Below are 25,320 nucleotides of genomic sequence, written 5' to 3' on the forward strand. Positions count from 1 at the left end.
GTCAGCAACCCTGTGAAAGATTGACTGTCCAGAGAAAGTTCAAATATTTGCTTTCTCTGCGTAGAAATTACACAGAGTTGTAGGTATAAAAGAAGCAAGCCATATTTTTTAAATATCTGTATTTTTAGTAATGATCAGCATTATTTTTTGTGTTGACTCACTTATCAGTGTTACAGTAGGTTACATAAATAATTTATTATGCAGGTTGTTTTTTTTTTATTTTTTACAAAGGCAAATGTTAACAATTATTGTTTAAGATACCATGTATTTTGGGGCATCTGCTCATTTCTATAACTATAAAGTATGTTCTTAAAGCACTCCCCAGTTAACACTCTTTCATCATTTGGCAACTTGCTGAATGATTTGAGACTGGAATTCACAGATAATTATTTTATCTTGGAACCATTATCTCTCACTATGCTACTGTTAAATATGAAATCGCTATTTTCTTGCTAAAATACAAGTGATTCCTTTGGATGATTGAAAAAGAGAGGATTATGGTACTTAAATCAGTATCCAAATACGACAAATCCTCTTTCCCTGCTAGCCACCTTACTGTAAATTCTTTAGACTTGAAACTTGACCTTTTCATCTTAAGAAGCCTAACCAGTTTTCATCTATAACACCTAGAAAGTACATTCATTTATGCAGTCATTTCATTCAAAATAGTCATTGAATGTCAACATATTTCAGCCACTGTGTTGAGCAAGGAGAATTTAGCCCAGACTTCAGGCATCAGGGAATGTTTATCAGAGAAAGAGACAGTGAAAATGAGAGCTGAATGAATACGTGTTAGTCAAGTAAGAGGAGGAAAAACATCCCAGAACAAGATATTTGCATATGAAAACTCCCAGAGGTAAGAGGAGGCACTGCATAATTTGAGAATTTCAGATAGTCCTATATAGCTTTAGCATACAGTGTGAAGGTTACAGTGGCTAGATGGAAGACTGGAGGAGTAAGCAGAGGCTGAATTATAAAGGTCTTTCTTGCTATGCCAGAGAGATGATAGTGACCCCAAATTAAATGGGAAATACAGGAGTATTAGGAGATTTTGAAAGAGATGAGCTTAATTTTTGAGGTTTCTCATTCAAATACTTTTGTGTTATACAAGAAGATCTATCTAAGAAGCAATTAGAAACTTAAGTATGGAACTCATTAGAGATTGATATTAGGCAGAATATATAAAATTTAGACTTTGGGAAAGATAGATGATAGCTGCTATGCTATGCTATGGTGCTGTCACATCAGTCATGTCTGACTGTTTGTGACCCCATGGACTGTAGCCCACCAGGCTCCTCTGTCCATGAGATTCTCCAGCAAGAGTACTCCAGCAGGTTGCCATTTCCTCTTCCAGGGGATCTTCCCGACTCAGGGATGGAACTTGCTTCCCTTATGTCTCTTGAATTGGCAGGCGGGTTCTTTACCACTGGCACCACCTGGGAAGCTCTGATAGCTGAAGTTCTAGTAATGGTTGAAATGACAAAGGTAGAAAATGTAGGAAAGAGAAAGAAAAGAAATGAGAGCCAAAGTTAGAAAGGACCAATCTTACTCAACAGAAAGAAGAAAAAAAATCCATGAAGGAAGATAAAAAAGAGTAGCCACAGAGGGAGGAAATCACTCAGTACACTGTACTATTAGAGAAACCATTTTATTGTTCAGTCACTAAGTCATGTCCAAATCTGTAACCCCATGCACTGAAGCACACCAGGCTTCCTGCCCTTCACTATTTCCCAGAGCTTGCTCAAACTCATGTCCATTGAGTCAGTGATGCCATCCAACCATCTCATCCTCTAATCATCCCTTTTTCCTTTTGCCCTTAATCTTTCCCAGCATTAGAGCTTTTTCCAATGAGTGAGCTCTTTGCATCAATTGGCCAAGTATTGGAGCTTCAGCATCTGTCCTTCCAATGAATATTCAGGGTTGATTTCCTTTAAGATTGACTGGTTGGATCTCTTTGCAGTCCAGGGGACTCTCAAGAGTCCTCTCCAAAACCACAGTTCAAAAGCATCAATTCTTCGGCTTTCAGCCTTCTTTATGGTTCACCTCTCACAGCTGTACATGACTACTGGAAAAACCATAGCTTTGACAATGTGGACCTTTGTCAGCAAAATGATATCTCTACTTTTTTAATATGCTGTCAAGATTTGTCATAGCTGTTTTCCTAGGAGCAAGCATCTTTTAATTTCATTGCTGCAGTCACCATTCACAGTGATTTTGGAGCCCAAGAAAATAAAGTCTGTCACTATCTTCACTTTTTCCCCCATCTATTTGCCATGACGGATGCCCCCATCCAGATGCCATGATCTTAGTTTTTTGAATGTTGAGTTTTAAGCCAGCTTTTTCATTCTCCTCTTTCACCTTCATCAAGAGACTCTAGTTCCTCTTCACTGGTTCCTCTGCCTCTTTTAAATCCAGCTTGTACATTTGGAAGTTCTTGGTTCATGTACTGTTGTAGAAAGAGAAAATGTCAACCTAATGATGGCAAGGAATATCAGCTGCTGCAGATGGTTCATATATCATGAAAACAGATTCTTGTCAGTAAATTTTGATTTAGCAAGAAAGATCATATTTATGAGCCTGGACGTATGTTCCAGTGGTGAAATCAGAAGCCTATTTGGGGTCAGAGGGGAAGTAAATTAGGAGTTTAGGGTTAATATATACATGCTACTATATATAAAATAAAATAAACAGCATGGACCTACTGTATAGCACAGGAAACTATACTCAATATCTTGTAATATCCTATAGTGGAAAAGAATCTGAAAAAGAATATATGTATGTTTAAAGCCTTCATTAAAAAATGAAGAGGTGAAAAAGAGATGAGGAAGTAGAGACTAGCAATGTGAATAGTGTTTTTAATAAACCTATCAAAGATAAGATGGAAGTTGTCCAGAAACATGAGTTCCCAGAGATTTTTTTTTTTTTTTTACATGAAAGGCTTAACCAATCTCAACTGTCAGTGGAAGTAAGCCATCAAAGGAGAAAATGCAGATGCTGGAGGTAATAGGAGACAAAGAAGGCCTTTTTTCTAAATGAGAGTTTAGGAGGAGAGCAGCTTTAGACAAAGAACAATGCACTACTTCTTGTGGACAGAACTAAACATTGACAGGAAGGAAAGTGAGGCAGAAAAGATGGTCTGTTGTTTGGCAGGAAGATGAGGGAACACCAAATGAGGACTTCCTTTTCCCTGAAAATAAGAAGCTAACATCTGTTGAGAGAGAGTTGGAGAATTAGAAGATTTGATATTTGTATCCTGTTAGAAAAGTAGATCAATTTAACAGCGAATTATAAAATCTTATTTGTAACACAATGTATTTTCAACATAACACCAAAAAATGAAACAATAGACAGGGTTCCAAAATTCACTGTGATAATGCCATGGTTTCACCCCAGAGAATAGCTTAAACTCTCAAAAAGAGTCAGAGGAAGTGACTTAAGTTATTGTTTGTGGTGAAACAATATTCCAAAACTGTTCTCATTTTCTTTTGGAAATGTGTTAAAACGTGTTACCCAAATACCTCTTATTATGCAAACATTAAAAGAAAATACTGACTTGAGACCCCTGGTTTCAGATTGGGTCCTCTCTGTCTATAGAGAACAGTCAACACTTGGCAAGAATTAGATGAATAACATTCTTAATCTGGAAACAAGGCTGACTTTTCTTTTTTTTTTTTTAATAATTGTTTTCTCTTAAGATATTTATGCTTTCCACCTTGGTTTAGTTTCAAAAAGCCCACTGATGGTCAGGCACCAAGACCTTAGGATTTTTAGCACTTTTTTAACACCTTGTAGAGAAGAAACATAAATAGCCAGATGATACAATAAATTTTAGAAATTTGTGAAGTCTATTCCCCAGATTAGAATAAGAGGAAAATTAATTCAGAGAGACTGATGTAAGGAAAAGAGAACAGAAACTCTTGCCATTATCGCTACAACAGCCCAGTATTAACTTCTCAAATGAAAGAGCTTCTTTTAAAAATATGTACATATTAACAAAGGAATATTACTCAGCCATAAAAAGGAAGGCATTTGAGTCAGTCTAATGAGGTGGATGAACGTAGAGCCTATTATACAGAGTGAAGTAAGTCAGAGAGAGAAAAATAAATATCGTATACTAACACATATATGTGGAATCTAGAAAAATGGTTCTGATGAATTTGTTTGCAAGGCAGCAGTGGACAAACAAACATACAGAACAGACTTATGGACATAGGGAGAGGGGAAGGGAGGGTGAGATGTATAGAGAGAGTAACATGGAAACTTACATTACCATATGTAAAATAGATAGCCAGTGGGAATTTGCTGTATGTCTCAGGGAATGCAAACAGGGGCTCTTTAACAATCTAGAGGGGAAGGAGATGGGAGGGAGGTTCAAGAGGAAGGGGACATATGTACACCTATGACTGACTCATGTTAAGGTTTGACGGAAAGCAACAGAATTCTGTAAAGCAATTATCCTTCAATTAAAAATAAATAAATTTTAAAATAGATGTAGGGTTAATAACTGAGTTCTGTCAATGGGGTGTGTGTATGTGTGTGTGTGTGTGTTCACAGGAGCACACAAACTCATAGGTGGGGAGCTCTATGATAAATTACATTCTGTCATTACTTTCAAAACAAACTCCTCTTCCTTTGCAGAATTGTCAACATCATACTGCTGGTGACTTCTGTGAACGATGTGCTCTTGGTTTTTATGGCATTGTCAAGGGATTGCCAAATGACTGTCAGCAATGTGCTTGTCCTCTAATTTCTTCCAGCAACAAGTAAGACTGAGAAATATTACCATATTTCCCAATCAGTAACACCATCTGTGTAGCACATGGACTTTTCTGTGATTTAGCTATTTTTTTCATGTAGACAAAAATCTCAATTTAAGATAGATTTTTTAAACAATATAAAAACATGACAAAAGTGAGCACTTAATACTCTATGGTTCCTTTTTCCTTTAAAACTCTGTCCCAAGTAAATAATGCTTATTAATTAAAATGTAAATACCAATGTTAACATATATTTATGAAATAAATAATTTGTGTACAAATGTGTATAATCTTATAAGTTTTTAGAAAGACCTAGTGTTTTCATATAATTCTGCAATAACTTCAGCTATGAGGGATTGTTTGATGCATAGTATATAAATTTTATAGCTGTTTCCATTCATTTTCTGTGTTTAGTTCATGACTGATAAGAATTATCAGGCAGATAATTGAAAAATAATGTGGTTCCAGCAAGATGACTTATTGTTATGCTCCAAAAGAAGTCAGTATCTCCCAGAATCAAGGCCCTCTTTCTGTTAAGATAATCCAAGCTTGGTACCATGGAAACACAGCCATAAGGGGAAGCAAATGCAGGCATATTTTATTTCAGTGCTGTCAGAACATTCTGCATTGGTTTATGTATTGATGAAAACCCCTAGGTGTTTTCACTTACCTTTTTGCTAAGACAATCTGCACTTTCTTTTAAATGATTTATAGAATTCAATCTCTACACGGTAGGGTAATTTTTTTTCTCTAAGAATTTGCTTTTGAAGGAATGTAGGGCACTTTGTTCAGAATTAGAATCCTAGACACCTTATCTTTAGTGTATAAGAACCATAAAGCAACTCAGATGAAGAGACAGTTCTACCTATTCCGTTCTCCCCCCCCCCCCCATCTTTGGCTTTGTTTACATTTTGAAAACATTTTCATGTGATTATCTCCCTTTCCTCTACAAGCATCCATTTTTGGTTGAACAGAACATATGTCTTGCATAGGATATCAAATGTGAATTTTTAGATAAATGGGATATTGATGAGGATAAAATGCATGATCTTATAATTCATTGAGCAAAAGTGGTTGGTGTGTGAAATATATTATTTTCATCCTCCTTTCCCTAATCTACCTCTGATGAACTGAGCTGAACAAGAGAAAGGTATTTAATTTATGGTTTATTAAAATGGGAATTAATAATTAATTGATAATTTACTGTAGAGTGAACTATAACAAAAGCTACAGGATATATAAAAAAGAAGCAGAACATCTCTTGGAGAGGCTCACAGTTAAATGGGTGTCTTCAGAGAGGTCAACTTAGATTTAAAGGAAATTTGAAGGCACAAAGTACCACACTTGATTTTGGAAACTCAAAGAATATATTAAAAAATTAATAATATTAATAATAAAGTTTTGGCTTCCTAGGTGGCTCAGTGATAAAGAATCCACCTGCCAATGAAGGAGCCACAGGAGGTACTGGACAGGGAAGATTCCCTGGAGGAGGAAATGGCAACCCACTCCAGTATTCTTACCTGGAGAATCCCATGGACAGAGGAGCCTGGCAGGCTACAGTTCATGAGGTCACAAAAAGACACAACTGAACATGCATAATAAATTTTAAGTTTATTTAAATTATTAAATTTACAACAGATTGAAGAGTTTTTACTGGCAGAGATAGTAGAAAATTTATAGAGTAAAAGCTTAGAAGCAGGAAGCACAAATCACTTTTAAGAACCAGTAAGAGTTTGGAGCATGGGTTCAAATAGAATTTTATAATTACAGATGAATGAATAAGAGAATGGAGGCCATACTGTAGAAATCCTTGAATACCAGTCTAAGAAATTGCTGTTTAATTTTCTATGTAATGAGGAAACACTACAAATTTTTATTTAAAAGATTAATGTGATCAGAGCCACAATTTAGGAAGACTATTATGATGGAATTGAGCATAATGAACTGAAACAGGAAAATAAGAAAAGCAAAGAGACTAATTAAAAAGCTATTGCACTAGTTTAGGCAAAAGATAATTAGAACCTGAAAAAAGGTAATAGCAACAAAAATAGAGACAAAAGGATGGATGTGAGGAAAACACAAGAAGATAGATTGTTGAATGTGACTCTGTAGAACTGATAACTAATTAGATATGACAGGTTTAGGCAAGGCAGGAGTTGAAGCCAGGGCTTTGTAGCCAAATTGTGCTCCAATGGTAGTTATTAACAGAAATAGGGAAACCGGAAATTGTTAGAAATTGTTAGAACATCTTACTAATTTTCATACAGAAAGATTTCCTGTCTTATTTCCTTACACTAGATCACATTATTTTGTATTTAAAGTAAAACGTAGTTTGAAATCCATATGTAAATTACAAAAGACAGTCTTTATTTTAAGTGAAACATCTATTCACACTTAATGCATTGAAATGCCAATGGCAATTTGGGATAAGTAATAAAAAAATTAAATTGCTTTTGTGTCCCCATTTTTTTTAACCTGAAAGATATTCAGTAATACTTATTCTACTGTCTGACAAATATGCAGGAATTCTCATCATGTTTTTATTTTAATTCATGAAAAATAGCACCCTTTTTCTGGATGTTTGATATTTTCATGACTGTCATATAATTATTAAAACTTCACAGTTCTAACATGGTCAGTGTCATGCATTGTTAATTCATCAAGAAACAACCTACTTTATTTGTTAACTATTATTAGTAATATTTAGTTGTGATATCCTACCCTTGAATGTTGTTGTTCAATCATTAAGTCATATCTGACTCATTGCAACCCCATGGACTATAGCCTGCCAAGCCCCTCTGTTCAAGGGGTTTTTCCAGACAAGAATACTGGAGTGAGTTGCCATTTCCTTCTCTAGAGGATCTTCCTGACCCAGGGATCAAACTCACATCTTTTTGCAGGCAGAATCTTTACCACAGAGGCACCAGGGAAGCCCATTACCCTTGAATGCTGCTGCTGCTAAGTCGCTTCAGTCGTGTCCAACTCTGTGCGACCCCATAGACAGCAGCCCACCAGGCTCCCCCGTCCCTGTGATTCTCCAGGCAAGAATACTGGAGTGGGATGCCATTTCCCTCTCCAATGCATGAAAGTGAAAAGTGAAAGTGAAGTCGCTCAGTCATGTCTGACTCTTAGCAACCCCATGGACTGCAGCCTACCAGGCTCCTCCGTCCATGGGATTTTCCAGGCAAGAGTACCAGAGTGGGATGCCATTGCCTTCTCCATACCCTTGAATAGGAACTTATAATTACAAATATGACATTTGTAACCATCAAAAAACAGTTCCAATCATCTAGATATTAGATAGCATTGCTTAAATTTATAAAAATAAATAAGTCAAATGACTTTTTCAATCTTTATTTCTTTTCTGATTCAGTTTCAGCCCATCTTGTATCATGGAAGGCCTGGATGATTACCGCTGCACAGCTTGCCCACGGGGATATGAAGGAAAGTACTGTGAAAGGTACGAACAGTTATGAGACATAGAGGGCAATGATGCATAGAGATCGTATAACAAAGGATCATAGTAGAAAAGTATTCATTATTTTTACAATGTCATTTTCATGTTCTCTCATAGTTTATAAGCTTTCAAAAGTATTTTTCTATCTTTAGAGTTTACCCAAAGAAAGTTTATATTTTAGCACATATATATATACATACACACCCTAATATAGATTGGAAGGGAGAAAAAGAGCATTTTACAAGAACAAATAAATCAATTTCAAAATGTTATGTGTAGTTAACAATAACAAAAGCCTGGTGATACATAATTCTAATTCTAGTTCATTGGGAAATACTGGTGGGCACTTACTACATGCATGTTACTATTCTGAGAACTCTGGCACTACATCACCAATTATATACAAAGTTCAGAATATAAATTGTATCAAGCATTCTTAATTAGCACAGTCCAAATATTAAAGTGTTAATTGGTTCTCCTTTTCAACATATATACAAAAAATATTATTTAAAGGCTTCCTCTCACCATATTTTTACAAATTCTAATAATGTGTGTATGTAGTTATCAGTTGAGTTATCAAATCCTAAAGATTGATGCTTTGAAAGTGCTGCACTCAATATGCCAGCAAATTTGGAAAACTCAGCAGTGGCAACAAGACTGGAAAAGGTCAGTTTTCATTCCAATCCCAAAGAAAGGCAATGCCAAAGAATGCTCAAACTATCACACTATTGCACTCATCTCACACACTAGTAAAGTAATGCTCAAAATTATCCAAGCTAGGCTTCAACAATACATGAACTGTGAACTTCCAGATGCCCAAGCGGATTTTAGAAAAGGCAGAGGAACAAGAGATCAAATTGCCAACATCCACTGAATCACTGAAAATACAAGAGAGTTCCTGAAAAACATCTATCTCTGCTTTATTGACTATGCCAAAGCCTTTGACTGTGGATAACAATAAACTGTGGAAAATTCTGAAAGAGATGGGAATACCAGACCACCTGACCTGCCTCTTGAGAAACCTGTATGCAGGTCAGGAAGCAACAGTTAGAACTGGACATGGAACAACAGACTGGTTCCAAATAGGAAAAGGAGTACATCAAGGCTGTATATTGTCACCCTACTTATTTAACTTCTATGCAGAGTACATCATGAGAAACGCTGGGCTGGAAGAAGCACAAGCTGGAATCAAGATTGCCAGGAGAAATATCAATAACCTCAGATATGCAGATGACACCACCCTTATGGCAGAAAGTGAAGAACTAAAGAGCCTCTTGATGAAAGTGAAAGAGGAGAGTGAAAAAGTTGGCTTAAAGCTCAACATTCAGAAAACAAAGACCATGGCCTCTGATCCCATCACTTCATGTAAAATAGATGAGGAAACAGTGGAAACAGTGGTAGACTTTATATTTTTTGGCTCCAAATCACTCCAGATGATGATTGCAGCCATGAAATTAAAAGATGCTTACTCCTTGGAAGAAAAGTTATGATCAACCTAGACAGCATATTAAAAAGAAGAGACATTATTTTGCCAACAAAGGTCCATCTAGTCAAAACTGTGGTTTTTCCAGTAGTCATGAATGGATGTGAGAGTTGGACTATTAACAAAACTGAGCACTGAAGAATTGATTATTTTGAACTGTGTTGTTGGAGTAGAACTTTGGGAGTCCCTTGGACTGCAAGGAGATCCAATCAGTCCATCCTAAAGGAGATCAGTCCTGGATGTTCATTGGAAGGACTGATGTTGAAGCTGAAACTCTAGTACTTTGGCCACCTGATGCAAAGAGCTGACTCATTGGAAAAGACCCCAGTGCTGGGAAAGATTGAAGGCAGGAGGAGAAGGGGATGACAGAGGATGAGATGGCTGGATGGCATCACCGATTCAACGGGCATGAGTTTGAGTAAATTCAGGGAGTTGATGATGGACAGGGAGGCCTGGCATGCTGCAATCCATGGGAAAGAGTTGGCCATGACTGAGTGACTGAACTGAACTGAACTGTAATTATTAAATGGAATGCTAACTGTAATACAAATAGCAAGTTAAGAAACACAGTTCTACATCAAAGAACTCCTGATTCCAGGGAAAATTAATAGAAAAGAGCTCACCCAAAAATCTCGATACCTACACTGAAACCAAGCTCCACCCAAGAGCCAACAAGTTCCAGTGCAAGACATAATGACAATAATTCTCCAGCAAAGCAGGAACACTAACGACAATAATTCTCCAGCAAAGCCCTGTGCATTAAAAGACAGGCTTTCAAAACCATGCCAAACCCATAGACACCCAACTCACTACTGGACACTTCATTGCACTCCAGAGAGAAGGGCTCCACCCATCAGAACAAAGACTTAAGATCCCCTGACCAGAAAACCTTGACAAGCCCCTAGTCCAACCCAACCCACAGGGATCAGGCTCCACAATAAAGAGAAACCACAAACTTCCAGGCTACAAAATGGCACCCCAAACACAGCAATCTAAACAAAATTAAAAGGCAGAGAAATATTTAGCAGGTAAAGGAATATGATAAATGCCCACCAAATCAAACTAAAGAAGAGGATATAGGGAGTCTTCCTGAAAAAGAATTCAGAATAACGATAGTACAGATGATCCAAAATCTTGAAAACAAAATGGAGTTACAGATAAATAGACTAGAGACAAGGATTGAGAAGATGCAGGAAATGTTTAGCAAGGACCTAGAAGAAATAAAGAAGAGTCAATCAATAATGAATAATGTAATAACTGATATCAAAAGCACTCTGGAGGGAACCAACAGTAGAATAAATGAGGCAGAAAAAGGGATAAGTGAGGTGAAAGATAAAATGGTGGAAATAAATGAAGCAGAGACAAAAAAAGAAAAAAACGTTAAAAGAAATGAAAACAACCTCAGAGACCTCTGGGACAATGTTAAACACCCTAACAAATGAATCATAGGTGTTCCAGAAGAAGACAAAAAGAAAGAGCATGAGAAAATGGTTGAGGAGATAATAGTTGAAACCTTCCCTAAAATGGGGTAGGAAATAGCCACCCAAGTCCAAGAAACCAGAGAGTCCCAAACAGGAGAAACCCAAGGCAAAACACCCCAAGACACATCTTAATCAAAATAACAAATATCAAACACAAAGAGCAAATATTAAAAGCAGCATGGGAAAGGCAACAAATTATACACAAGGGGATCCCCATTAGGATAACAGCTGATCTTTCAATAGAAACTCTTCAGGCCATAAGGGAATGGCAGGACATACTTAAAGCGATGAAAGAAAATAGCCTATAGCCCAGATTACTGTACTTAGTAAGGATCTCATTCAGATATGAAGGAGAAATCAAAAGCTTTATAGACAAGCAGAAGCTGAGAGAATTCAGCACCACCAAACCAGCTCTTCAACACATGCTAAAGGATCTTCTCTAGACAGGAAGCACAGAAAAGATTTATAAACTCAAACCCAAAACAACAAAGCACATGGCAATGTGATCATACTTACCAATAATTACCTTAAATGTAAATGGGTTGAATGCCCCAACCAAAAGACAAAGACTGGCTGAATGGATACAAAAATAAGACCCCTATACAATAGACCACCTCAAACCATGGGACACATACAGACTGAAAGTGAAGGGCTGGAAATTGATATTTCATGCAAATAGAGACCAAAAGAAAACAAGAGTAGAAATACTCATTTCAGATAAAATTAACTTTGAAATAAAGGCCGTGAAAAGAGACAAAGAAGGACACTACATAATGATCAAAGGATCAATCCAAGAAGAAGATATAACAATTATAAATATATATGCACCCAGCATAGGAGTACCTTGATATGTAAGGCAAATGTTAACAAATGTGAAAGGGGAAATTAACAGTAACAAATTATAGTGGCAAACTTTAATACCCTACTCACACCTATGGATAGGTCAACCAAACAGAAAATTAGCAAGGAAACACAAGCTTTAAATGATACCAGTTAGACCTAATTGATATCTATAGGACATTTCACCCAAAAACAAAGAATTTCATCTTTTTCTCAAGTGCGCATAGAACACTCTCCAGGATAAATCACATCCTGATGCATAAATCTAGCCTTGGTAAATTCAAAAAAATTGAAATCATTTCAAGTATCATTTCTCATCACAATACAGTAAGATTAGATGTCAACTACAGGAAAAAATACTATTAAAAATATAAACAGATGGAGGCTAAACAACACACTTCTGAATAACTCACAAATCACAAAAAGAAATCAAAATATGCATAGAAACAAATGAAAATGAAAACATGACAACCCCAAACCTATGGGATTCAGTAAAAGCAGTGCTAAGAGAAAGGTTCATAGCAATACAAGCTTACCTCAATAAGCAAGGGAAAAATCAAATAAATAACCTAACTTTACACCTAAAGCAACCAGAAAAAGGAGAAATGAAGAAACCCAGGGTTAGTAGAAGGAAAGAAATCATAAAAATCACAGCAGAAATACATGAAAAAGAAACAAAGGAGACTATAGCAAGAATCAAGAAAACTAAAAACTGGTTCTTTGAGAAGACATATAAAATAGACAAACCATTAGCCAGATTCATCAAGAGAAAAAGGGAGAAGAATCAAATCAACAAAATTAGAAATGAAAATGGAGAAATCACAGAAGACAACACAGAAATACAAAGGATCTTGAGACTACTATCAGCAACGATGTGCCAATAAAATGGACAACTTGGAAGAAATGGAAGAATTCTTAGAAAAGTATAACCTTCCAAAACTGAACCAGGAAGAAACAGAAAATCTTAACAGATTCATCATAAGCATGGAAATTGAAACTGTAATCAAAAAACTTCCAACAAACAAAAGCCCAGGACAAGATGACGTCACAGGTGAATTCTACCAGAAATTCAGAGAAGAGCTAACACCAATCCTACTCAAACTCTTCCAGAAAATTGCAGAGGAGGGTAAACTCCCAAACTCATTTTATGAGGCCATCATCACCCTAATACCAAAACCAGACAAAGGTGCCACAGAAAAAACTACAGGCCAATATCACTGATGAACATAGATGCAAAAATCCTCAACAAAATTCTAGCAAACAGAATCCAACAACATATTAAAAAGATCATACATCATGACCAAGTGGGCTTAATCCCAGAGATGCAAGGATTCTTCTTTACAAATCAATGTATACACCACACTGACAAATTGAAAGATAAAAACTATATGATTATCTCAATAGATGCAGAGAAAGCCTTTGACAAAATTCAACACCCATTTATGATAAAAACTCTCCAGAAAGCAAGCATAGAAGCAACATACCTCAACATAATAAAAGCTATACATGATAAATGCACAGCAAACATTATCCTTAATGGCAAAAAATTGAAAACATTTCCCCTAAAGTCAGGAACAAGATAAGGATGCCCACTTTCACCACTACTATTCAACATAGCTTTGGAAGTTTTAGCCACAGCAATCAGAGCAGAAAAAGAAATAAAAGGAATCCAGATTGGAAAAGAAGTAAAACTCTCACTGTTTGCAGATGACGTGATCCTCTACATAGAAAACCCTAAATACACCACCAGAAAATTACTAGAGCTAATCAATGAATATAGTAAATTTGCAGGATATAAAATGAATACACAGAAGTCCCATACATTCCTATACACTAACAATGAGAAAGCAGAAAGAGAATTTAAGGAAACAATCTCATTCACCATTGCAATGAAAAGAATAAAATACTTAGGAATAAATTTACCTAAAGAAACAAAAGACCTATATATAGAAAGCTATAAAACACTGATGAAAGAAATCAAAGATGACACAAATAGATGGAGAAATATACCATGTTCATGGATCAGAAGAATTGATATAGTGAAAATGAGCATACTACCCAAAGCAATCTGTAGATTCAGTGGAATCCCCATCAAGCTACCAATGGTATTTTTCATAGAACTAGAACAAATAATTTCACAATTTGTATGGAAATACAAAAAAACCTCGAATCACCAAAGCAATCTTGAGAAAGAAGAATGGAACTAGAGGAATCAACCTGCCTGATTCAGACTATACTACAAAGCTGCAGTCTTCCAAACAGTATGGTACCGGCACAAAGACAGAAATATAGGCCAGTGGAACAAACTAGAAAGCCCAGAGATAAATTCACACACCTAGGTGTCAAAGACATCTTGTCTTTGATAAAGGAGGCAAAAATATACAATGGAGAAAAGACAATCCGTTTAACAAGCAGTGCTGGAAAAACTGGTCAACCACCTGTAAACAAATGAATCTAGAATATTTTCTGACACTGCACACAAAAATAAACTCAAAATGGATTAAAAATCTAAATGTAAGACTAGAAACTATAAAATTCCTAGGGGAAAATATAGGCAGAACATAAAATACATAAATTACATCTGACATAAATTACAGCAAGGTCCTCTATGACCCACCTCCCAGAGTAATGGAAATAAAAGCAAAAATAAACAGATGGAACCTTATTAGACTTAAAAACTTGTGCACAGTGAAAGAAACTATAAGCAAGGTGAAAAGACAGCTTCCAGAATGGGAGAAAATAATAGCAAATGAAGCAACTGATAAAGAATTAATCTCAAAAATATACAAGCCGCTCATGCAGCTCAATACCAGAAAAATAAATAACCCAATCAAAAACTGGGCCAAAGGACTAAAGAGACATTTCTCCAAAGAAGACATACAGTTGGCTAACAAACACATGACAAGATGCTCAACATCACTCATTATCAGAGAAATGCAAATCAAAACCACAGTAAGGTACCATCCCACACCAGTCAGACTGGCTGCTACCCAGAAGTCTACAAACAATAAATGCTGGAGTGGATGTGGAGAAAAGGGAACCTTCTTACACTGTTGTTGGGAATGTAAACTAAGACAGCCAGTGTGGAGAACAGTGTGGAGATTTCTTAAAAAACTGGAAATAGAACTGCCATACGACCCAGCAGTCCCACTGCTGGGCATATACACTGAGGAAACCAGAATTGAAAGAGACGCATGTACCCCAATGTTCATCACAGCACTGTTTACAACAGCTAGGACATGGAAGCAACCTAGATGTCCATCTGCAGACGAATTGATAAGAAAGTTGTGGTACATATACACAATGTAATATTACTCAGCTATTAAGAAGAACTCATTTGAGTCAGTTCTAATGAGGTGGATGAAACTGGAGCCTATTATACACAGTGAAGTAAATCGTAAAAACATCAATACAGGATATTAACACATCTATATGGAATTTAGAGAGACGGTAACGACGACCCTATATACGAGACAGCAGAAAAGACACATATAAAGAACAGACTTTTGGACTCTGGGAGAAGGCGAGGGTGGGATGATTTGAGAGAATAGCATTGAAACATGTATATTACCATATGTGAAATAGATCACCAGTCCAAGTTTGATGCATGAAACAGGGCACTCGAAACCAGTGCACTGGGACAACCCAGAGGGATGGGATGGGGAGGGAGGTGGGAGGGAGGTTCAGGATGGGGGGATACATGTATACCTGTGGCTGATTCATGTCAATGTATGATAAAAACCACCACAATATTATAAAGTAATTAGCCTCCATTTGAAATAAATTTATTTTTAAAAAAGAAAAGAAATAAAGGTTAAGTGGGGGAAAAAAAAGAAAGTTCTAGACTGACTGTCTAGGAAGAGTGTAATTTACATTTTCTGGATTCATTATTTTCTATAAGGTCAGTACTATCTTGGATACTCAAATTTATCACCACCATTTTAGTAGGCTGTATTATTCATAAAGTAACAAAGAGCAACTAATATTAGCTATTAACTTTAAACACATGACAATTGTAGCATAATTGATAGCAATATAAAGTTTTATAAAGAATCGTGGACATAACTGAGCTCCGCAGACTTTTCTGGGCCCCACTTTTGTTGTGTATAATATCAGAATAGTTTTTTTTTTTTTTTTTCATGTTGTACCTACTTTACAATGACATTGTGAAGATCAGGTATGTAGAGGATACCCTATCTGAGAACCCACATAGTCTCCTCTCCCATAGGAGAGGCAAAAAGGCCCGAGATTTACCCCAACCCCTTTGTCTAGTGGTCCAGTAACTCATCAGTGTGTGAGTACAAAAGTCCAGCTCCTTTCCCCCAAAGTTAAACAAATCTTGAGATGTTATTTATACTCCAGACCTTTCCCTGGATTGGGCTAAGACTTACCTGGAATCACACCATTGCTTGAATCCTTTCTTCTCCATTTCTTGCTTTATCCAGTCCTTGGCTGAATTCTTCTATGAGCTTTCTTAAATTATGAATCTCTTTGCAAATATAAACCAATATTAATTTTATCATCAACCATTTAAGAATCTTCTTTTACTATAACCAGCAATGATATGTTAATAATGGAAATAAATGTGCTTAGCAGCTCAGTTGTGTCTGACTCTTTACCACCCCATGAACCGTATAGCCTGCCAGCCTCCTCTGTCCATGGGAATTCTCCAGGCAAGAACACTGGAGAGGGTTGCTGCGCCCTCCTTCAGGGGGTCTTCCCAACCCCAGGATCAAATCCAGGTCTCCCACATTGCAGGTGGTTTCTTTACCATCTGAGACACCGGGGAAGCCCAAGAATACTGGAATGTGTAGCCTATCCCTTCTCTAGGGGAACTGCCCAACCCAGGAATCGAAGCGGGGTCTCCTGCATTGCAGGAGAATTCTTTACCAGCTGAGCTACCTGGGAAGCCCATGGAAGTAAATAGATAACTAAATAGTTAAACATATGTTTATAAAGTCCAGTGCAGTTTCTATAAGTTTGCAAAATATATTTCTCAATAATTATGTAACTCTAAACACAAAAAATATTCACTACTTGCATATATATATATAGTATATATATAAAACATTCACAATTTTCATGCACAGAAATTAGTAGCAATGAAATAACTAAAAGCAGGCAAAATCCAAAATATTGCTATTTTTTGTGGAGATATATACATAATTTGAATATATATATATTTTTTTCATGTCCACCAATGTGCTGTAGTATTCATGCTTAGCCTAATATCCATTTCATGCCCCAGTAAACACCAGCAGGAGGACAACTAAAAGCATCCCTGGACACCAAGAGGATTATCTGGCATAATTTATGAAAAAAGTTTGATACTATAGCTACATTTATAAATTGGAGTTTCCACTATCTATAAAAGCACGTATATAGAAGAGATTGGAAGGGTATGCTGAAGTGACAATTATTGTCCTTAGCTAGAGTGATTATAGAAAATTTATATGTTTATTATCCATAAATGTTTAATCAATAAGAGTTAACAGTTTGTATAGCATAGAGATGAGCAGGGTTATATGCTATCAAATGGGAATGGCTTGAATAGTTTTTGCAGTTCTCAAATGTTGTTATCACTCCACATTCATCATTTCTAACATATAAATGATCAGGCTGTATTTCCCTGAAAAATTACTTTTATTCAGCTAAATTAAACTAAAGGTCTTGCTTAAATTTTTATTGTAACCTTCCAAATAAATTTGTTTCACTTCTGAGAGCATCTTAAATGATTTAAATCACCTTATGACCTGCCCAAACTCATCAGGTCTAAAGCTGCTTAAATGTCTTGAGTGTCCCTGTATCATAGAAACCACTACCCATGCTTTATCTCTGTTACTCTTATAATAAACTCTTTGAACATTTAATCGATCTGAACCTGTTTGGAATGGAATTCTTTCACCAGCAAATGTTAAGAAACAATTTAAGTGGACTTATTTAATGATACTTTATTGAGCATTTGTAATAGAACATTGGAAATAAAATATTAAAATGATAAATGCATAAAAACCTAATGTTACAGATAATTTTCTTCTCACTTTGCTTTTTCTAACCAGCACAGGAAGAATTAACATTCACAGTCAGCTGTGCAAATTTCTACAGTTCTAGGCCACTAAAGATGGTCCAGGATTATTTGGCTAGTGTTTACAACTTTTGGATTAAATCTCCTACTGTCTCTTGTCTTCCTTCTCTGTTTGCCTCTTGAACAAACATCCTTCAGTTCAGTTCAGTCACTCAGTTGTGTCCAACTCTTTGTAACCCTGCAGACTGCAGCAAGCCAGGCCTCCCTGTCCAACACCAACTCCCGGAGTTTACACAAACTCATACCCATTTAGTCGGTGATGCCATCCAGCCATCTCATCCTCTGTTGTCCCTTTCTCCTCCTGCCTTCAATCTTTCCCAGCATCAGGGTCTTTTCCAATGAGTCTTTGCATCAGGTGGCCGAAGTATTGGAGTTTCAGCTGCAGCATCAGTCCTTCCAGTGAATATTCAGGACCGATTTCCTTTAGGATGAACTAGTTGGATCTCCTTGCAGTCCAAGGGACTCTCAAGAGTCTTCTCCAACACCACAGTTTAAAAGCATCAATTCTTCAGCACTCAGCTTTCTTTATAGGCCAACTCTCACATCCATACATGACCACTGGCAAAACCATAGCTTTGACTAGACAGACCTTTGTTGGTAATGTCTCTGCTTTTCAATATGCTGTCTAGGTTGGTCATAACTTTTCTTCCAAGGAGCAAGCATCTTTTAATTTCATGGCTGCAGTCACCATCTGCAGTGATTTTGGAGCCAAAAAATTAAAGTCTGTCACTGTTTCTACTATTTCCTCATCTATTTTCCACGAAGTGATGGGACCAGATGCCATGATCTAAACTTTCTGAATGTTCAGTTTTCAGCCAACTGTTTCATTCTCCTCTTTCACTTTCATCAAGAAGCTCTTTAGTTCTTCTTTACTTTCTGCCATAAGGGAGGTGTCATCTTCATATCTGAGGTTATTGACATTTCTCCCAGCAATCCTGATTCCAGCTTGTGATTCATCCAGTCCAGCATTTCCCATGATTTACTCTTCATATAAGTTAAATAAGCAGGGTAACAATATACAGCCTTGACATACTCCCTTCCCAATTTGGAACCAGTCTGTTGTTCCATGTCCAGTTCTAACTGTTGCTTCTTGACCTGCATACAGATTTCTCAGGAGGCAGGTCAGGTGGTCTGGTATTCCCATCTCTTGAAGAATTTTTCACAGTTTGTTGTGATCCACACAGTCAAAGGCTGTGGCATAGTCAATAAAGCAGAAGTAGATGCTTTTCTGGAACTCTCTTGCTTTTTTGATGATCCAACAGATGACAATTTGATCTCTGGTTCCTCTGCCTTTTCTAAATCCAGCTTGAACATCTGGAAGTTCACAGTTCATGTACTGTTGATTGGAGTATTGTTGCCTGGAGTACAAGCCAGGCAACATGTACTGTTGCCTGGCTTAGAGAATTTTGAGCATTACTTTGCTAGCTGTTGATTATATTTAGGCTGAACTACATATATATAATTTATTGTGTTATCCAGGAAACTGAGAGACTCTGTTTTTAACACTTACGCCAGGACAATAGGCAATCTGGGACCATCGCTGGTAAATCAGAGCATATAGTCTTGTCAGCATCTCTTAAAAGTTACCCAACTTACTTGGGCTTCCCAGGTGGTGCTGGTGGCAAAGACCCCGCCTGCCAGTGCAGGAGCCTTAAGAGATGTGGGTTTGATCGCTGGGTCAGGAAGATCCCCTGGAGAAGGGCATGGCAACCCACTCCAGTATTCTTGCCTGGAGAATCCCATGCACAGAGGAATCTGGTGGGCTACAGTCCATGGGGTCTCAAATAGTCGGACACAACTGAAGCAACTTAGCACACAAACTTACAGTAACATAACCAACATATACTTAAGTGAATTGTTTCACTGAAGGCTAGAAGATTGACAAACAGTTGGCATTTGGGGTTCATTCAGTTGGATTTCCAGTAGAATTTCTGAAGTTGGTGTTACATATTTTATTTATATCAAATAATCCACTTCCAGAGAGAGACAATAAAAAATCTATCTTGAGAAAGATGTGATCAAAAGGAAAGAATTAAATAGAAAATGAAGCCATTTATTGCCACTTGCTTCCTTTTTCTCATTAGTAAAGTTAATAATTTGAATTATTTGGTCATTTTGACCCCTAAAATGAATGCATCTAGGTAAGCCCAGAAATCAATGTAAATTTTTATTCATTTCTAATTTAAAAATGAAGACTTCAAAAAATTTTTTTGTAATTTAGAGTAGTAGTGGGCCCATTGCCTGTTTCTGTATGGCACCCAAGCTGCGAATGCTTGTTACAGGCAGACTTAGCTAATAGAGAATACTAAACATTTAGCCCCAGTTATGTAAATTTGTGGAGAAGGAAACAACAACCCACTCCAGTATTCTTGCCTGAAGAATTCCATGGACAGAGGAGCCTGGTGGTCTACAGTCCATGGGGTCACACAGAGTTGGACATGACTGAAGTGACTTTGTACCCATGCATGTAAATTTGATACCTTGACAAGAACCCCATTCTTCTCATTATTATATCAGTTTTCCATTAGTAGATTATTATAAAACCATTTATACTTGATTAATATTCTGATTTGAATTCCTTTAGCCAAAAATGTTTGAAAATTTCTTTCTCTTTCACTGCATGAGTTTGATTTTGCCTCTTGACCTACAAAGCCTGCAATGTTTACTATCTAGCTCTTTGCAGGAAAGTTTTTTAACCCCTGATCTATTGACTTTTGCTATCAATTTTGTTTCCTTCACAACAACACACACACAACAACAACAATTTCGAGACATGACTTACTACTAATCTCCTTTGCATTGTCATTGTTTAAATTCAGGTGTGCCCCTGGCTATGCCGGCAGCCCAAGCAGCCCTGGAGGCTCCTGCCAAGAATGTGAGTGTGACCCCCATGGCTCACTGCCTGTCCCCTGTGACCCTGTCATGGGGATCTGCACGTGCCGACCTGGAGCCACGGGGCCGAAGTGTGACGGCTGTGAACAGGGGCATGCGCGCGAGGGCATGGAGTGTGTTTGTACGTATACTAACTTGATTATTGGTTCTGGGGGCTTGGTTCCATTTCTATCTCATTTCCAGTGAGAAAGACTGATTTTTTTTTTCCTTATTTTTCAATAGCTAGTGTTTCCCTTGTTTTTCAATAGCTACTGCTACTCTTCATTCTCCCTGACACTTTCTGTCCACCTTCTGCTGTTTGCCTGCTGTTTTGTCTCCATCCTGCTGAGCCAAAAACAGCTGAGAAAATCCTCAGCATGCTTAGTCAGTTCATTGAAGACCTACAGCAAAGTTTCCGGAGGCAGATTCTATTTTATTTTGCCCATCTAAGAGTTTGCAGTTTGACCTAAAGCTGACATTGCCTTTGTGACAGATTAAAGGTCTGGGTTTGTTAAATTTCTTTTAGAATCCTCTTGAATTTGTAATCAAATGGACAGGCACTATAACCCTTGAAGTACAACTGGCTTTTCTGAGTTTACAGAAATCCATGGGCATCCTTCTTCTTAACTTTCCCTTGCACTACAGAACCTGGAAGCAGTGACAATGAACTCAAGGGTTTCTACTCGCATGTTTCCCTTTGTTTTAGTAACTGCTTCTGGATTCAATAATGCCATCCTGAGTGTACATTGACTATCAGTATTAAATATAATTCTTAGATCTTATATAATCTAAAAAGGTTATTCATAAATATAGGGAGGACCATTATACTGTGATATATTCTTTTCCTTGAGGAAATTTACAATATTGGTCTTAATTCTTTCTAACAAATATAAGTAGAAATTATTTAAGTGCTTTTTATTTCAATATTTACATATTTTAGTGTATTTACATATGCTTGTATTTCTGGTTTTAACATCTTGTGTGTGTCTGAAGCTTAGTAACATTTTCACTAGAATTTTTGTTTGTGCTCTAATTTTATAAGTTACCTCAAAACTAAGCCTGGCTTTTTAGATCTGCCAAAAGGTAAAGACTGGGTATATTTGGGAATATAATTTTTAAACTTCTTTTCTGTGTATTTCATATTGCATTTAAAATAAAAATAAATGTCAAGTTTGATGGGAGGAGATGAAGTGTAATATGTAATATACATTTACATTATCATAGTTATTGGTATATACATATTCACTTTTCTTAAGTAAAATGGCATATTTTAATGATAATTGCATGGACTTCCAGTATAATACAACTGGTTTGAATATTGTTATTAAAGTTAACTATTAACATAGAGATATTCAACTAAATAATATATATTCATAACCTAAATGTTAATCTAACAGACCTTGAATTTTAAATTAATTAATTTTCTAGGGGTGAGATCAGAAAAATCTGATCTCTTTTTCTATGAGTTAATGGTTTGTTTGCTTTCTATCTTGTTGTATTGATTTCTATGTATGTTTTTGTACCAGTACCATATTCTTTTGATAAATGTAGCTCTGTAGTATAGTCTAAAGTCAGGGAGCATGATCCCTCCAGCTCTGGTCTTTCACAAAATTGTATTGGCCCTTTGGAGTCTTTTGTTTTTCCATACAAATTTTATAATTATTTGTTCTAATTCTGTGGAAAATGTCATTGTATTTTGATAAGGATTGCACTGAATCTGTAAATTGCCTTGCCTAGTATGGTCATTTAAGCAATATTTATCCTTCCAATCCATAAGCACAGTATATCTTTCCATTTTTTGTGCTGTCTTCAATTTTTTTTAATCAATATCATATATTTTTACAAGTAGAAGCCTTTTATCTCTTTAGATTTATTCTTTTTGATGCATTTGTAAATGGGATTATTTTCTTAATTTCTCTTCTCATAGTTTGTCTTTAGGGTACAGAAACACAACAGATTTCTGGATATTAATTTTGTATCCTGCCACTTTACTGAATTCATTAATGAGTTCAAATAGTTTTTTGCCAGTGTCTTTAGGATTTTCTATATAAAGCATCATATCATCTGCGAATAGTGATAGTTTTACTTCTTCCTTTCCTTCTTTCTAAATCCTTAAGCTAACTTAGAGCAAGAAACCAAAGAATGGATTCACCTAGTACATTGATCTGCTGGTCCTGTTTTGTCACATATGACTATAGTAGAATTTTATAATGCTCATGAGTGAGAGTGGATGAAGTAGCTTGGTTCTGGCAAGAGAATATTTATGTAGTAAGGAAAGTGTCCTCTGATACAAACAAAACGTTCTTCAGAGCCTGGAGACCATGTTACTTCAATGAAGAAAAGAGATAAAATAGTGCTGTTAATCTGTGCTGACTATAAAATTAAGATGTTTGTCACATTTGATAGAAATAAGTTAAAACTCAAATCATTAGTAGCATGTATCGTACAGTTAGTTCTTCTCTCTTTGGCTGATTCTTTAGAAAATACAGTTTAATTTGGCCCACATCCTGGATGTGTATATTTTTTTAAAAAAATGTACCAGGAAATGATCATTGCAGTATCTCAGGTGAGCCACATATGGGTAGAAAAAATTTATGTACTCTCTGTAGAGTTTATGCTCTTCAGTCAGTCAGTGAGTTCAGTCGCTCAGTCATGTCCAACTCTGTGTCCCCATGGACTGCAGCATGCCAGGATTCCCTGTCCTTCACCAACTCCAAGAGCTTCCTGAAACTCATGTCCATGGAGTCAGTGAGGCCATCAAGCCATCTCATCCTGTGTCATCCCCTTCTCCTCCCACCTTCAGTCTTTCCCAGCATCAGAATCTTTCCAGTGAGTCAGATCTTCACATCAGGTGGCCAAAGTATTGGAGTTTCAGCTTCAGCATCAGTCCTTCCAATGAATATTCAGGACTGATTTCCCTTAGGATTGACTGGTTGCATCTCCTTGCAGTCCAAGGGACTCTCAGGAGTCTTCTCCAACACCATATTTGAGAAACATCAATTCTTTGGTGCTGAGCTTTCCTTATGATCCAACTCTCACATCCATACATGACTACTAGAAAAACCATAGCTTTGACTAGACGGACCTTTGTCAGCATAATAATGTCTTTGCTTTTGAATACACTGTCTAGGTTTGTCATAGCTTTGCTTCCAAGGAGTAAGCATCTTCTCATTTCATGGCTGCAGTCACCATCTGTAGTGATTTTGGAGCCCAAGAAAAGAAAGTCTGTCACTATTTCCATTGTTTCCCCATCTATTTGCCATGAAGTGATGGCAAGATTATATGTCATAATCTTAGTTTTTTGATGTTGAGTTTTAAACCAACTTTTTCACTGTCCTCTTTCACTTTCAAGAGGCTCTTTAGTTCTTCTTTGCTTTCTGCCATAAGTGTGGTGTCATATGCATATCTGACGTTATTGACATTTCTCCCAGCAATCTTGATTCCAGCTTGTGCTTCATCCAGCCTGGCATTTCACCTGATGTACTCTGCATGTAAGTTAAATTTAAGCAGGGTGACAACATACAGACTTGATGTACTCCTTTCCCAATTTGGAATCAGTCTGTTATTCCATGTCTGGTTCTAACTATTGCTTATGCTCTTAATTTATTTAACAAATAAATTACCTAGGCATGACCTACACATGATCATTGTAGTATCTCAGGTGAACTGCATATTGTTGGAAATAATTTATATATTCCCTGTATAGTTTATGCTCAATTTATTTAGCGAATAATTTTAAATTATGCTGTAAAGAAGTCAGAGAAAATGCAGAAATCATGAAAGAGCCTTCCTTGACTACCTACTTTTCCAAAAAAAAAAAAAAACTTGTAGCTGGCACAGATAATTGCCAGTGAGCAAGCTAGGGTTTCAGAATTTTCTGATGACTCAGTGGTAAAGAATCCACCTGCCAATGTAGAAGTCATAGGTTCGATTCCTAGGTCAGAAAGAGTCCCTGGAGAAGGAAATTGCAATCCACTCCAGTATTCCTGCCTGGGAAATCCAACAGAGGAGCCTGGCAGGCTACAGTCCATGGGGTCACAAAAGAGTCAGACATGACTTACTAACTAAACAACTACAAGAAAGGTAGGGTTTTATTGGATCCAAAATATAGTAGTGAATTTCTTGTAGGACACAGCTATTTTATATAGGGACATTTCATTACTATCATGAAGAATTTACACAAATAATCTGTGCCCTTATTAGGAGATACCAGAATTTCTCATAATTATCCAAATTCAACCTACCAACATTATCAACCCCACAAGCCAACTAATACTCAGGCATACCTAACCATTGTGTCTGTCTTCAATCTCAGGCATCCCCTAAAGCCCCTTTCACCCTACATG

At 36.7% G+C, this 25,320-nt stretch overlaps 1 protein-coding gene across 6 annotated transcripts in view; it reads left to right on the top strand.

The window, feature by feature from the left end:
• The window catches only part of LAMA2 (laminin subunit alpha 2), a 693,105-nt gene that overhangs the window by 486,340 nt on the left and 181,445 nt on the right, over window positions 1–25,320 (top strand). For 5 of the 6 annotated variants that reach the window (XM_027551500.1, XM_027551497.1, XM_027551498.1 and 2 more), the window contains 3 exons: window positions 4,639–4,763; window positions 8,131–8,217; window positions 20,923–21,116. In XM_027551500.1, coding sequence (XP_027407301.1) covers window positions 4,639–4,763; window positions 8,131–8,217; window positions 20,923–21,116 — 406 coding nt within the window. The remainder of the gene's footprint in view (window positions 1–4,638; window positions 4,764–8,130; window positions 8,218–20,922; window positions 21,117–25,320) is intronic. The other variant, XM_027551499.1, reaches the window with a different exon arrangement.

This window comes from Bos indicus x Bos taurus, chromosome 9 (genome assembly GCF_003369695.1).
Source record: "Bos indicus x Bos taurus breed Angus x Brahman F1 hybrid chromosome 9, Bos_hybrid_MaternalHap_v2.0, whole genome shotgun sequence".
Taxonomy (NCBI): Eukaryota; Metazoa; Chordata; class Mammalia; order Artiodactyla; family Bovidae; genus Bos; species Bos indicus x Bos taurus.